Source organism: Thunnus maccoyii, chromosome 6 (genome assembly GCF_910596095.1).
Source record: "Thunnus maccoyii chromosome 6, fThuMac1.1, whole genome shotgun sequence".
Lineage (NCBI taxonomy): Eukaryota > Metazoa > Chordata > Actinopteri > Scombriformes > Scombridae > Thunnus > Thunnus maccoyii.
In genome coordinates this window covers 3,453,067-3,467,753 of record NC_056538.1, presented here as the reverse complement: position 1 = coordinate 3,467,753, position 14,687 = coordinate 3,453,067, and the positions used below count along the sequence as shown (strand labels likewise).

Sequence of the window (14,687 nt, the reverse complement as noted above, 5' to 3'; positions counted from 1 at the left end):
TGTCAAGGACCATCAGGCATAGCTGTATTAACTCGTTAGGGAGTCCTGTGGCAGAAATAAGGTGCTGGGCCCCAATTAACCCCCCTGTTCCTCCCACTCTATGTACAATGTACACACTTTTAATGCACTGGAATATTAACTGGCCAAAGGTTTGCTGGGTAATAAATTCATTTAGAAATATGCAATAACAAAACTGAAATACTGAAAAGATTTAAAACTAGATTTTGTCACAGGGCCTCAGGATTGGGTCACAATGCAGGACATACTTAAAGCCCTCTCATGTCAGTTCATATTGTGCAAACCAACAGTTTGACATACAATATGCATGAGGCCCCAGAGCAGTTGCCTGCTTTGCTTTAATTATTCACATTCCCTCAAAAACTGTGTATTCAAGGTAATATAGGGAATCATAATCAAATGACCTGTTTTTATTTGCTTGCTGTAATTTTTACCATTATTTATTAATTTGCCACCAAGATGGTCTTCAATCATTTTAAAACATCACTGTATCTACTTGGCATGTTGCTATTAGGTAATGTTATTAACTACCATTATTTATTTGTGAATTTGGCCCACAACAGTACCATATCAACTGGCTCCTGCATTAAATGTATTCTGTGGAGTTCTGACCACTAGCAGTGCTGTTTTGTTTTGTTTTCATGCACACACACAAGGATGCACCTGCACGTGGGTGATGTGATACACAATCTAGCCAATGGTTTAACACAATTCTACTGATCTACAGGTGGCTGTAATGTGCCAAGAAACACAGCAACATACTAGCGAAGGCTGGAAAAGACAACAACTGCTAGCAAACACACAATGTGTGTAGTGAATAACACTGAACACAAACTGCTTTGTTTGTTTACAAGAAAACTCCACAGGCACCTTTGAGTTTGTGGCTCTGTCTCGTAGAGCAGGTTCTGTGTCTAGTTTTACAACCTTAATTGTTTTAGTATATATTGCGCTCACGCGGTTCATATGATACTTAAAACAAAGCTGTGTCCAATCAAATGACCACAAAGAAACTGACATACAGGAAACCTGGGGCCTGGCACTATTGTGGTGGTAATGAGAGGAGGCAGAGTCAGTTGGGGCCCAAGAGAAAATGTTTGCCCTGAGCCCTCTAGAAGGTTAATACAACCATGTTTAGGGTGTAAACTCTCCTTTTAAACCTAGTCTGTTATAGTAAACCTCTGGGCATCATCATCCACTACCCTTTTCCTTGTGATGTACTGTACTGTAGATCTATGTGATGAAAGCTTTGGTGCTCACCTCACTGTTGTAGAGCCAGAGTCTCATGTCCTCCTCCTTGATGCGGAGCCTCTGGGACAGGTAGAGGTGGATGTCCTTGATGGTGCCCATGCGACTGAAGCAGCCTGTGTAGGCCAACACTCGCTTCAGGGGAGCGTTTGGGGATGGCACATTACCTGCTTGGGCACAGAAAGAGGAAAGGAGGCCATTTTAAACATTCACGTACATCTGAACACAGCTTCTTCAATTCATTTTAAATCTAATGTGTGTTCTTTTCTCATTTAAATCTACGTCTCAATTGAAATCATCAACTAAAATGGGTCTCTGAAGTCTGATTTGTTGCTATGGTAACCGCACCCTCTAGTCTTATGCACAAGCTCACAAATGCAATCAATCACAGGTGTATAATTTCCCCAAATGGATACCAACAAGAGCATTCTGCTAACTGAGCATTAGTTGTAAGGAAGCAGCAAGAAAGGACCATTCTGTCAATCAGTGCAGACTTGATTGATCAATCAACTTAGTGTATTTAGTGGACTTAGATTGGATTAAATCAAATACAAACCAATCAATATTAGTCCTGTTAAATGAGGTTTCATCTTATATATCACCTGATAGCAATTTCAAAATGATTGATAAAACTAGTGATTTTAATGTTTGATGTTTAAATGTTACTATTTCTGTCAACAGAGCCTTGCTATTCAATTATATCACAAAATGAATCATCTACACTTGTTGGAGTGCTCCACTATTGCCTCAGGCTTTAGTGCATACTGTAATTAGATCCATGTTAGACATCTGGCCACATGTCTGTGAGTGGGTTTTGATGCCCAGCATTGACAAGGTGCTGCTCAGGCAGAGTATGAGTCATGATGGAAGACGAAGCTCCATTGGGGACTTGGGTCTGCGCTGTGGTCAGAAACCTGATATGTTGACTTGATTTGGAGCAGCGCTCTCATGCCAAGTGCTGATGCCAACCCCGACCCACTGCGTACACTTTATGCATTGTCATCTGCTTTCTTCTTGCAGCTCGGCATATTCTGTTTATAGCTGTACATTATATCCATTTAGACATAATGTAAAAGCATAATAAACATCTCGCTTCAATTATGTAATAGAGTGAATGGGTCTATATATAAAATTTAAACTGAGAGCAAATTGGACCTGATGTGGAATTGACAGAAATTGAACGTCTTGATTGAGCTTACAGTTGGCAGCTACATAGAACAATGTGAGAGTATAAAAAGCTCAACAACAGACGGGCCTCATTTACAACTGCTATTCAAATGTGCTTGTGCGTCTGGATTTGCTTATTGACGCCAATCTGTCAGCATTCTGTTGGCATAGTGGTTACATCTCATTTTACGTGACGAGGTGGAAGTGATCAGATTACTTTTTTTGTTGTAAAAAGTAATGTAACATGTTAATTTTGCAATTCAAGTGATCACTTACCAAGTTACTTTTTCAAATAAGCATCCATTACTGACGTTATTTCATTTACTTACGTTACTTCACGTTATTGAGGCAAGCAGTGCGGAATGAGAGACAAGGAGCAGCTCTCAGCAATGTCAACCCTTCATTGACATTTATTATGTTTATTAAGGTAAAAGTACTCTAACATTACTTTTCTCAGTAGGTAACGTTATGTAATAAGTTACTTTTTAACGGCAGTAATGTTATAACATAATGTGTTATTTAAGTAACATTACCCAACACTGGTGATCACTAACACAGCTCGTACTATTATTGCACAACCATCTGATTCCTCTTTTATTGTTATTTTCTTTATGTTGTGTGTTCTATGTTATTAATACTGTAGCACTTTGAGTTTCACTATGAATGAAAAGTACAAATTAAATGTATTATTATTATAAAATTATAAAAGCATTGACATTTCAACATGTCTTCTGTCACTCATCTGGATAAAAACAGTTAAAAGGATGGAATGATAAGAGCCATAATTATCAAAGTGCCTAACAAACGCGCAGACTGACTAACAGCACAGGTTTGGAGAAAACAGATGGTGAAGGCCACACAGGTAAAAGGTATAAACTAGCCAGCTTGTGGTTGATTGGAATGTAGAACTGAACCAGCAAGGACAAGCTTTGGCATCTCTGTAGTCATAGTGAAACCTAACACAAACACTGACATTTGTGTTCTGACTGAAAACCACGTTGGCTGAGACGGCTAATAACTAAAACACAAGAAATACATACAGTATGCAGCATAACTCAACATGCTACAAATTAAAGAACAATAAAAGCAAATACAAAAATGCTGCAAAAAGTGTGGAACAAAACGGAAATTTCCAGGTGACACTTTAAACCGATATTTTATTTGTAGTCCAATATAACTGTGAATATTGGCTGTCCTCCTAGAAGCCTTTTACAAATTACTGGCATGTTCATCATTTTAGGTGTCCCCTGGAATTTCTGGTGTGCTGTTTACAGCTTGCAGCTTTTCTGTATTTGCTTGTTTTTCTATTTTTATACTTCTTCATGTTGTGTTAATGGTGTCAAACTGGTGATTGTAGCTCTAAATTTTCTTGTGTTTTAGATGTTTGCAGTTCCTTCTTTCTAAATGTGACGCATGTGTTGTCAAAGCGTTGAAGATGCTTTCTTAATTTGCTTGTTTTCTCAGGCTGCAGTACATTGAGCTCTCCCAGACGCCAAACAAACAGAAACCTAAAAGTGCAAGTAATGCAAACAGATACTCTGTAAAAAAGTGCATATTTACAGCGCTCTTTGCTCAACCATGACCACAATGTAGCTTCTCAGAGGGACTAGAGAATGCATCTGATGCTGCCAACATGCACACAAATTGCAGATTTTTAACTTTCCAATGCATTTTTGTGAGTGCAGGACTTTTAAGATAATATATTGTGACACTGCACTCGTGATAATACGCACATGCACAGATACAATGCAAAAATAGGTGTTTGGAATACTGGTAAACATACATGACGGATACAAATAGATAAATTGGTGGCGTTTCTACCATCTTGTTGCACATATGTCACTGACTTTGCTTTAGCACTGTAACCTCACTTATCTTTTCTTTGGAAATAGAGGGCAGAGGCCATGCTGATGATAATTCCAGAGATGCTACTCTTTCCTGCTGTGACGACATTTCTGCTCATGGCAACTATGTTTTTATCATTTCCAAATTTCTCTGTATTTCAAACCAGGTGTAAAGGAGGCCAGTTAGCGGTTTTAAATAACCTGGAATAAGTTTGTATCCATTTCATTTCCTTTTCTCAATTCTAGTGTTTTTTTCCCCTGAAGTATTTGTATTTAGTATTTTATTCTTGTGTTTTGTCATTTTTTCAAGAGATCTGAAAGCTTTAAATAGAGTGGATTAAAAAATGACATGGAATCAATATTTCTGTTTTCTTGCATCAAAAAAGCACGAGCATCTTTGATAAGGTTTGTAGGTTTTAAGTGTTTGTAAAGCCAAATGAGTGATTAAATATGCAAAATCCTAATGGAAAAGTACAAACATGCCTGATATTATTATCATGCCCCAGACTGTTCCAAATATTTTTCCATATGACTCTTTAAAAGTTTGCTTTGTTATGATTCAGTATACTGATAAAGCAGATGAGTGTAGAGCACTTTATCACAGGTTGTCAAAGATAATACTTGAATAGCAAGGTCTGTAAAGACTGAAATGGTTTGGGTTGTGCAACTTTTAAAGTGATCAGCAGTGATTCCCCTTCATGGGCTGTTGGTTTATTCCACTGCCCACTCCGGAGCACTGTCTGGGCTGGATCAGTCCACTCAAGGAGGATTAAAAAGGGGGATGCGGGGATGCTCAATGAAGCATTTGTCGACGGTTGCTCTGGTCTTGCTGCAGGCTTACATTACCTCTTGGGGGGGGTAAATACGGTGGGAACATTCGCAGGCTGGTCATACCCATATTGACCCAGATGTTGGACTGGGGGGAGCGTGTGGCCGGCTGCTGGCGGAGGAAGAGGAGGTAGCGAGGGAAGAGCTCCAGCTCTGCTTGGCCTGTCTTGCTTTCCAAGATTACCTGCAGGGGCGGAAGGGCAAGTTTCAAGTCTCTGCAAGTTGATTTTGATACTTTATTGACATGAATGGAAAGCAATGCCTGCACTGATAAATTATACAAAACTACTGTCTGACTATGGATAGATCACTGACTGATTTTCCAGATCTGCCATAAACAGTCAAAACTGAGAACACTCAGACAAAATGAGAACATGTAGTTATCTTGCCCTTTCATGGTGCAAAACTTAACTGAAAAAATTGGGGAACTGCCTTAAATGTTTGAGCAGATTTTTCTTATCTTCATGCAGTGCATTCATGACACACACACACACACACTATGTGACCTTAAGGGTCCAAAGCAGCCATGGAAAAGTTCTGTTACACTGTCAGAAGTATATTTATAAATATCTTAGAATAAACAAAATTTTTTTTCATATTATACTGTTTTTTGGTCTTTGGGTATTTTGAGGCAAGTCTAGTCTGAGTCAAGAGGAAAACTGAAAGTCGGACTTTCAGGTCAGTGAATGCTGATTATTAAAATGACACATCAGAACACTTTACTTTTTAAAAGTGTTTTTCAAAGTCAAACATTCATATGTAAATGTTTTTGCTTCTCACAAGAATAATTCTGTTTTATTACAACATGGGTCTTGTAGTTTTAGAAATAATTCCTAATGTTTCTTATCCTGTTGGATTAAATACAAACATTCTGCCTTTGAAAATAACACATATGTTGTAACAAACTGGAATTATCCTTTAAGTCAGACTCATACTGTGATGTGAATAATATTTCCTGCAGTGCACACCTGCATGACAGAGATAGTGAGGTTCATTAGCTGTGAAGTGTGTGTGCAATAATCACTCACCGGTCGTGGCAGGCTGAGGTTGGCACCATACCAGTGGTAGAGTGCCCGCCACACTGGCTCTGGCACCGTCTCAAAGTCTCGACCAGGCATCAGCTGCAGGGATCGCTTCAGCCTTCCACCCTCCATGGTTAACGTAGGGGCCTGCAGGGGCACAGTACAGCAAAGAAATTTAAATGTGTGCACAAAAGGACACTATTATGCCAACTTAAATTACAGATAATAGATTGAGACTGTATCCTGGCACAGGCTGGCAGCCTACTATCATTACAGCAAAATGTAGAGATAAAACAAAAGAAGAAGGAACCACCATCTGGTCCCTTAGAGCCTTTGCCAGCAGAGGAATAGTGCCTCCTAATTAGGAAACTCAGATCATTTGAGGGTTTTAGCTAAGAAGCTGGCAAACGTATTCTTCTAACACACTGTTATGTAATCACAGTCTTCAGCACATACACTGTTGCATGTGCTGAAGATTGTAAATATGGAGCGATAAAGAAGCAGTGAAATTTGCATTTATTGTCTTTCAGAGGTCTGGATCACATCTGTTGTTTAATACCTTTGCTTTGTACAACAGCCTTTTGATTCCTGTGAACAGACGAGTTAGATTGAGGGAACAAACCCAGAGGGAACGTAGTGCCACTGGAGTCTTCTCTGAATCTGAGTAGCTTCACTCTTCTCATATGTCAAACATATGCCAAAGCAAAGCTCTGAACATGATGTATGATGCATGCTACATGATCAACTCCTGACCAGAAGATGTGGTTTTTCAAGACTATCAAGATAGGAAATTTCACAGATATATTAAATAGGAAATGTATTTTAGCCTGTTTATATTCACACAGACAATACAACAGAAATACAATAGGAATACATACTGAAAATATGTCAATGTCTATAAAAGTCATAATCCATCTAACAGTCTAATGCCAAAATGCTATTTTCAATTATATATTTCTATTTATTATTTTTTGACATTTTTTAGGCATGCAAAGTTCTACTAAGTAAACCTTTGAACCGTCTGCTTTTTCGCTCAGGTTTTAGCCATGGATACCAGATTTTGTTATTTTCAGAATAAGTTGGGTTACTCAGAATTGAAAAAAAAGTTTTGTGTAATTTAAAATAGTTTTGAGTTTTTTGTTGGTATGTCCACAGGCCAAATATTTACATATGAATGGACAGAGGAAAGTAAGTGTTCCAGGCATGAGAGCCATATTGATGCAACATCCTGAGCCTTAGTTCCCATAAAGTTTTGGGAGTGTAAACAGGAAGTGTAATGTTGCCATGGATTCAAGGGTTTAACAAACTAGATAACACGTGTTAATTAGTGAGCTTTTGAGGTATTGATACATATATTTTAAACTTAGCTATTTTCCTCTTCTTCCACTCTTGATGCTAAGCTAGGCTAACCATGTCCTGACTCCAGCTCTGTAGTTACAGTAGCAGCACACAGGATTGTGATTGATATCAATCTTCTCATCTCACTCTCAGAAAGAAAGCATACACATGTGTCTCCCAAACTATTTGTTTAAACAACTTTAGGATATGTTCATGCAACAATATAACCTACTGACTCATTGATTTTAAAAACAATGGGTTAGTGGAGATGTTTTTTCATATCTAGTTCTGTTTACAATTCTTATATTGATTTATTTACAATAATATGTTGAAGATTTACAATTCCTGTACAGGCTGTGCCTTGACTGCTGTTTATACCTAACCAGCACATCATCACAATTTTGGCCTGAACACAATTCAGTGTAAACAGGATAAAAAAAATAAGTAAATCTTGAAGCTGCCAGGAAAAAAAGTAATCATTCACAAAATGAGGTGACTAACATGCTTAAACACAAACCTGGACAGTGTGTAAAGAACATGCTGCTCCATACTGTACACACACACACACACACACACACACACAAACCAGCCATTCAATTCAAATGATATAAACAGAGCAGCAATCACAGACTAACACACACACACACACACACACACACACATCCTTGCCTTCATGGGGTCGGTGTTGACCAGAGCCTGGTTGTCGATGGCTCCAGGTCTTTGTGCTGCCAGCTGGGAGGGGAGGTGGCCGTTGGCTCCAGAAAAACACTGATTGTTATTGTCCGATACGTTGTGCTGACGGGCAAAACAGCTCTCTGTTGCGGAGGGAGCTACCTGTGGGCTCAGGGCTGCTGGGACACAGGGGTACGGGAGGGGAGGGATGGAGAAGGATAAGCCAGGCACAAATAGAGAGTGTTACATTTAACCAAAGTTGTCAAGTTTTGGTGCTTTATTCATATATGACTAAGCTCATGTAAGTTTCCAGAGTTTTGATATTGTAAGGATGCCCCCTATAAATATTCTTAACACTACAGAAACATAGAAGAGCTTATTTCTTGATTAATTCTTGAAAAATATCATTGATGCAGATTTTTCTAATGCAAAACTGAGTAACAGTCCACTGTCAATGACTCTGTCTATCCATTCCATCCATCAGATCATTCCCCCCATGATCCCTACTGTTGTGTTGAGTGTGATGACTGACCGGTCTCTGTAGCCTCTGAGGCGCTGGATACAGCATCAGGTGACCTCTCCTCTGTGGGGCTGACCGGGCTGACGGCTCCCAGTCCTACCAGTCTGTCCGGAGGGGCGGGCTCTATGGTGGCTGTGGCCATCGGAGTTCGCAGAGAGCTCAGGATGGACGGCTGCTCCACCACGATGCCCTTATGCTCCTGGACAGGGAGACAACAGCAGGGAGTGCCCTGTCATTGTTTAAAGTGATAGCTCAGGTTAATGTGCTATTTTGCTTTCATTACAGTCCTTGCTTGTGTCCCAGTTTAGGGTTATTGTGCAGAATGCAGCCCCAGACCTGTCCTCAGAAACTGAATGAGCAGTGTAGAACATACACAACCATAGCACAGGTAAATATTTAAATGGTGTCTTTCATTGGAAGACAGACATTTCAACTCTTTAGGAACCATTTATCTCCACAACTACACATTATACACACCAGTAAGTTAATAAAGGGGGTGTAGGCTAAAGACAGGCAGGGTTTGAAACAGCAGAAGAAGTTAAGATGATATGATAAACATCACACTCTGTCTTCGGTAGGCTCTGATGTGAATGTGGTCCTCAAGACGCAGTCAGGAATTAGAGGCTTACCTTTTCTACTTCTGGGTGCCATGAAACGTTAATGCTGTTGTATTGCTGGTCTTTCATTACTAAACATTCATTTCATAACATGAGCATTATTCTGAAAAATCTAGAATTAATAATAAACATTCTCATGTACATTTTTAAATTGTAAATGGAAAAAAAAAGCCTGCTTTCAGACTTCTAATTCACTGTTCACATCTCTGATTTTGTTCAGTGACTCATAGAAGTCTGATGTTGTTTTCATTGATGGTCGTTTCCTCGATCGGAAAAACAACAAACCAGTCAAGAGATTTATGGAAAGGATTGAGAATGTTCCTGTGCTGGAGCCAGAAAAATGGCGACAAGCACTGATGATCGCACGGATCATCAGTGCTTGTCACAACTGATCACTGCAGCTGTAGAGGTTGTTGAAAGTTGAAATAACAACGCTTAAATCAACATCACTTCTACAGTAGCAACCACTGCCATGAACTGCGTAGGTGTTGACTGATGTAGACAGGACACGTGTGTCAGTTATTACTGATTGGTTAAGACAAAATAACACACACCTCCCAAAGAGAAAAAGTTTAACATGAATATGATGTCAAACTGAATAATGAAAATGGCAACTTTTTTGGAATATCAGGCTAAGAAATATATATTTCTTTTAACCTAAAGGCACACCAACCCAACCCAATATCACATACCTGATATTTACAACGTTGAGACTTATTAACATACATTTGTTCTCAGCCACTCATGATGTTGAACAGTACACATGCTGTAATAGAGGTTGTGGATTGTTGATTTCAGTACATATTCTACTTCCTTAACTTACATATTTAACGTAGTCCTTCCACTGCTGCCACCACACCATCGAGATGAGGAACCAGTTCTGGCCTTGCTGCAGCCCATGTCTGCTCTCCCTCTCTAACCAACCCCTACACACACACACACACACACAGAAATGTAAATTCAATGGCCAACAATCATAAGGTCCAACCGTATATTGCTTAACATTGTGCAGAAGAAATAAAGGGGACATACCTGATGATCTGTCCCTCCTCTTCAGGAGTAGCAGGCCTGAGCCCGAGAACTATGTGGCAAACCTGCACCAAGACAATGCAAAGATGTGCAAAACACATTGAAAATGATAATGAATAAATGCTGAGTTTCAAACTTAACATCAAATCGATATACGTCTGCAAGAACTGGGTGTACTGACCTGGAAAAGCAGGTTGAGGAACTCATTGGCCAAAGCGCTCTTCACACTCCAGATCTGGTAGTCCTCCAGAGTCAGGTGCCCCAGCTGGTGAGCAGTCAAATGACAAAGAAGGTCAATACACTCAGATTCACTTTTCTCAGAATATAGACTGCTTTGAGACCTTGAAAAGAATGGAAGAAAATCTCTTCATCTGATATTGTTATTGTGGATGAAAATAGCAGTGCTGTAAGACAAGAAGGCGTGTGACTGGAAGGTTGCTGTAGGTGTGCTGGGTTGGGCTGCTTCCAGTGATAATATGTGGGACAGATTGAAGCAGGAACTGAGTGTGAAGTGGTGCTGACTTTCTTGAATGAAGGTTAAAAAATATCAAATTATATCACAGCATAAGCGTCAAGGGATTAACTTCCTGACATGTCCCGTATGTCAATGATAACTCTGTCATCGTGAATTGTGTCTCACCTTGGTCGTGTCGTGCATCTTCAGGATGCCCTCTACTATGTCTGACACACTACTGTGCAGCTCCTGCAAGGCAAAAAAAACATATCAGCATGACACAGCTGACAACAAGCACCTTGACCTCTATTGATATAAAGAAGAACGCAACACAACACAACAACAAAAGCAATCCTGGATTTAAGAATGCAAGATGAATCAAAGTTCTAGGATTACTGTCAACATGTGTTGTTGCTATGGTGAGAGTTGAACAAATGAGATGAGTACGCGGGCCAGCTAACCTCAAATAAAGACTGCTTCTGCTAGCATCATAAAAACATTTTACTTTTATGTGAGGAAAAAACGCTAACCCTCATTATCTCCAATCAACAATTTCTAGGGATCATTTCTATCTATGTATGCTTTGTCCAAGCCATTTTACATTGCCTTGCATGTTTCTGAAATTATACAATGTATATATGTAATTAACTATAAAGGGAGAATGTGACCTTCAGTTAGACACATGTAAGCACCAGAAAGTCAGTTTCAATGAGACAATATACTAAATGAGGGTAAAGTTTGATGTTTAGTACAACCTTGATAACTGTAAAGCAGAGCCCTTTGTCCACATAAAGTCCATAACAACATCTATGTTCTGTGTGTGTGTGTGTGTGTGTGTGTGTGTGTGTGTGTGTGTGTGTGTGTGTGTGTGTGTGTGCGTGTGTGTGTGTGTGAACTTACAGGGAGTGTGTCTGTGCGATTATCCTTCCACACCTCCAGCAAGGCCACCACCATTTCATGGAGTTCATCTCGCGACAGGATCCCGTCGCGGTCCACATCAAACACTTTGAAGCAAACTAGCAGAGAAAGCAACACAGTGGTGAGATACAAATATGGATATAGAGCACAATACTAATATAAAATGATTTAATGTCATCTTTTCAATTCATTTTAAGCCTAGTGCAGACTCAGCTTTCATGTGAAACAACATGCTGTTTAGTCAATTAGCTGGAAGTCCCATATGTCACCTTTTCTGACAAATGTGCAAATGTAATTTCAAACACCAATGTAAATCATGATGACGACAATGATTGTGCACTCATGACTCTACAGCGCTTTCCGCTTTTAGACTTGCATTTAAACTCCAGATAACAGCTACACAGAAAAAAAAAAGACTGCATATGTGAAGCCTCTGGGATTCATTTATCTGTAATAGTTTCAGACAGCTTACATTTCTGCCTTTCAGCGACAGGCCCCCTGCAGCACGCAGAGAGCCCACAAGAGATCTCTTTAAAGTCGATGTGATTGTCCCGATTCTCATCGAAGGCATGAAACAAGCCTGGAAAACAAGATCAATAACACAGATAACATTTAGACAAAGAGCAAGTCTTTGAAGAAGGTTGTATTCACTGGTGAAGACCTGAAGTAAAAGCCCATGAACATACATGGGACCACACTGAACAAGCTACTTGACATACCCATGAGACAAATCTGATACATATTGTCTAACCTTCATTCAGTGAGGCGTGGATGGGAGGAGAGACCAGAGGGACGAAAGTTTCCAAGTCAAAGCGGCCAGTTCTGGATTGAGCTTTCAACAGCCAGTAGCGCTTCTCCAAGTCTATAATGTCAGACTCCTCCACTGTAGGACGGGAAGCAGAGGAAAACAGTCAGAAATACAACCACACTTCAGAGTTCTCCATGTTGTTCAGGACTGGAAAGAGTCACACTCTTTAACAAACTACTGGAATTGTTAATAAAGCTGATTAAAATAAAGTTAAAAATATATAAATGATTAAAAATAAAGTTGTTTTTGTCTTCTTCTTTGTCACGAGCTCTGTTCCACCAAAGGTTCCAGGTACTTTGGTCTCAGAGGAACTAATCTCAGGAACTAAACTCAAAAATTACAGCTGTGCCTGAAACACAGCATTCACACATGAGGAAAAAACAACACAGATCTGTCCTGTTGTTCTTTGTATTTACTGCTGCGTGAGCTGGATGTAATGGATGAATGACAAGTAGAAATGCAGAGGAGGAAAATAAAACTAAGAGCATCTTTTTCCACAGTAAATCATCAGCTGAGTGTTTGATGGTTATTTATTTGTGTTTTAGAAAGTAACCGCCATGAAACAATCAGAAAATAACCTTTTATTTCTCTCATTCACTGCTTTGTTCTCTGTGCCGCTGCTCCCTCTTCTCACTCCAACACTGTGGCACTGTCTCTCTCTCTCTCTCTCTCTTGCTTGTGCTCTCAGCTTGCTCGTGCTATCTATCCCTTTATTTCTCTCGGTATTTTACTTTTAATGTTAACAAACAAAGAGAAATGTCCTCCCCTTGTCCTAAACTGGTCCTCAATCGATACAAGAGTACTTCCTTGTTTTATACATGAAGCTGTACACAAGTTGAGGAGGCCCTGCCCCTAGAGTTCCTGTACTTTTGGAAAGTACTATCCCCCTCGCAGGGACTTTATGGGGGTATAACAATCTACCTGGAACCTAATTTAGACCTGTTCCCTCCGGTTGAAATGTAGGTTGAGTAAATGCAACTTGTTCCTCAAATGGTTCTTAGTTCCTGGGGATGTTCCTGTGGTCAAACGCAGCTTAAGTTTAGGTTTAAACTGTGATCTAATGTCTGACATTCTCTGCTCTTCATACTAGTTATGAACCAAACAGATCAGAAATCAGCATCACTGCCTCTTTATTTAGTTTATTTTTTATTTCTAATTTATCTAAGAGACAGATGTGATTATTTCTTAGTTATTAAAGCAACAGTCAAGTGCGTCACCCTGCAAAGACTCTGCGCTTAGCTATTTGCTTATTTATTTTGTCCGACCAAAATGTTCAATTATGGTGCATGGATTTTTTTTTTTTTTTTTTTTTACAGATCTGCATGATTCACACGGGTCACATTTTCAGGTCGGAAAATCCAGAATTCCAGATAAATTCAGAAAAATCACACCCCTGAGAGATGTTATGGCAGTGTGGAAGTACAGAGAAAAGCAACATTAGCCTGTTTCATGCATATACTACAACCCTGAAGTTATCTGGACATTACTCGGAGGAACTGTATGTGAGAATGCAAATATCCGAATCAGTCAGACCAGCATTAAACGGACTCTACCCTGCCAGCTGCCTAGTGCAAAGTCTGTGTAACGACCGATTGAGCCCATGTGTGAACACAGCAGGTCATTTTCCGAAGAATTCATAGCCAGCATGTTGATGACGTTTCTATCATGCGACTGGCACGAAACCGGAAGAATACAAACAGCCAAGGGTAAAGAAGAAGGGTAATTTATGCAAAGACGCCAACAAAAATGAGATTCGGGAACTTCTGTAGCTAAGAATCAAACCTGAAAGTGTAAGACACATTCAAGGAACGGCAAGAGACTTGGTTGTTTATGACCAAATTGTGAACTGGCTACATGACTGCATATTTTTTTGCGTATTTTATTTCCAGTAGATGAGAATGGGTCTGACACTGTCAATTTCCTGTTGTGTGTTACATGTGTGAAAGGGCAACTCTGGACAATGTCTGGAACTGATTCTCCGGTCACTGTCCAGAGTTCATATGAGAAAACGGCTATTGACACATTCATTATATACCAGCTGCTGGAAGAAAGGACCGCCTGTGGCTCTCAGCAGAGCATCTTATAGGAATCAGCCTGCCTCCTCTGCCTGATCAGAGTGTGGTGAAGGGGGTGGAAGGTGTTGTTCATGATTACCAACAGCTTGGTCAGCATTCTCCTCTCAGCCACCATAGTCAAACACTTCAGTC

General features: G+C 39.8%; 1 protein-coding gene across 4 annotated transcripts in view; it reads right to left on the bottom strand.

Annotated features, from left to right (window-relative positions):
• The window catches only part of usp32 (ubiquitin specific peptidase 32), a 66,806-nt gene that overhangs the window by 15,690 nt on the left and 36,429 nt on the right, over nucleotides 1–14,687 (bottom strand). Inside the window, exons 6-17 of one of the 4 annotated variants that reach the window (XM_042413700.1) lie at nucleotides 12,424–12,555; nucleotides 12,145–12,252; nucleotides 11,655–11,770; nucleotides 10,941–11,003; nucleotides 10,482–10,565; nucleotides 10,304–10,365; nucleotides 10,095–10,197; nucleotides 8,667–8,883; nucleotides 8,132–8,310; nucleotides 6,131–6,271; nucleotides 5,169–5,286; nucleotides 1,276–1,433 (exon numbers count right to left, since the gene is read on the bottom strand). In XM_042413700.1, coding sequence (XP_042269634.1) covers nucleotides 1,276–1,433; nucleotides 5,169–5,286; nucleotides 6,131–6,271; nucleotides 8,132–8,310; nucleotides 8,667–8,883; nucleotides 10,095–10,197; nucleotides 10,304–10,365; nucleotides 10,482–10,565; nucleotides 10,941–11,003; nucleotides 11,655–11,770; nucleotides 12,145–12,252; nucleotides 12,424–12,555 — 1,481 coding nt within the window. The remainder of the gene's footprint in view (nucleotides 1–1,275; nucleotides 1,434–5,168; nucleotides 5,287–6,130; nucleotides 6,272–8,131; nucleotides 8,311–8,666; nucleotides 8,884–10,094; nucleotides 10,198–10,303; nucleotides 10,366–10,481; nucleotides 10,566–10,940; nucleotides 11,004–11,654; nucleotides 11,771–12,144; nucleotides 12,253–12,423; nucleotides 12,556–14,687) is intronic. The other 3 variants (XM_042413701.1, XM_042413702.1, XM_042413703.1) reach the window with 3 other exon arrangements.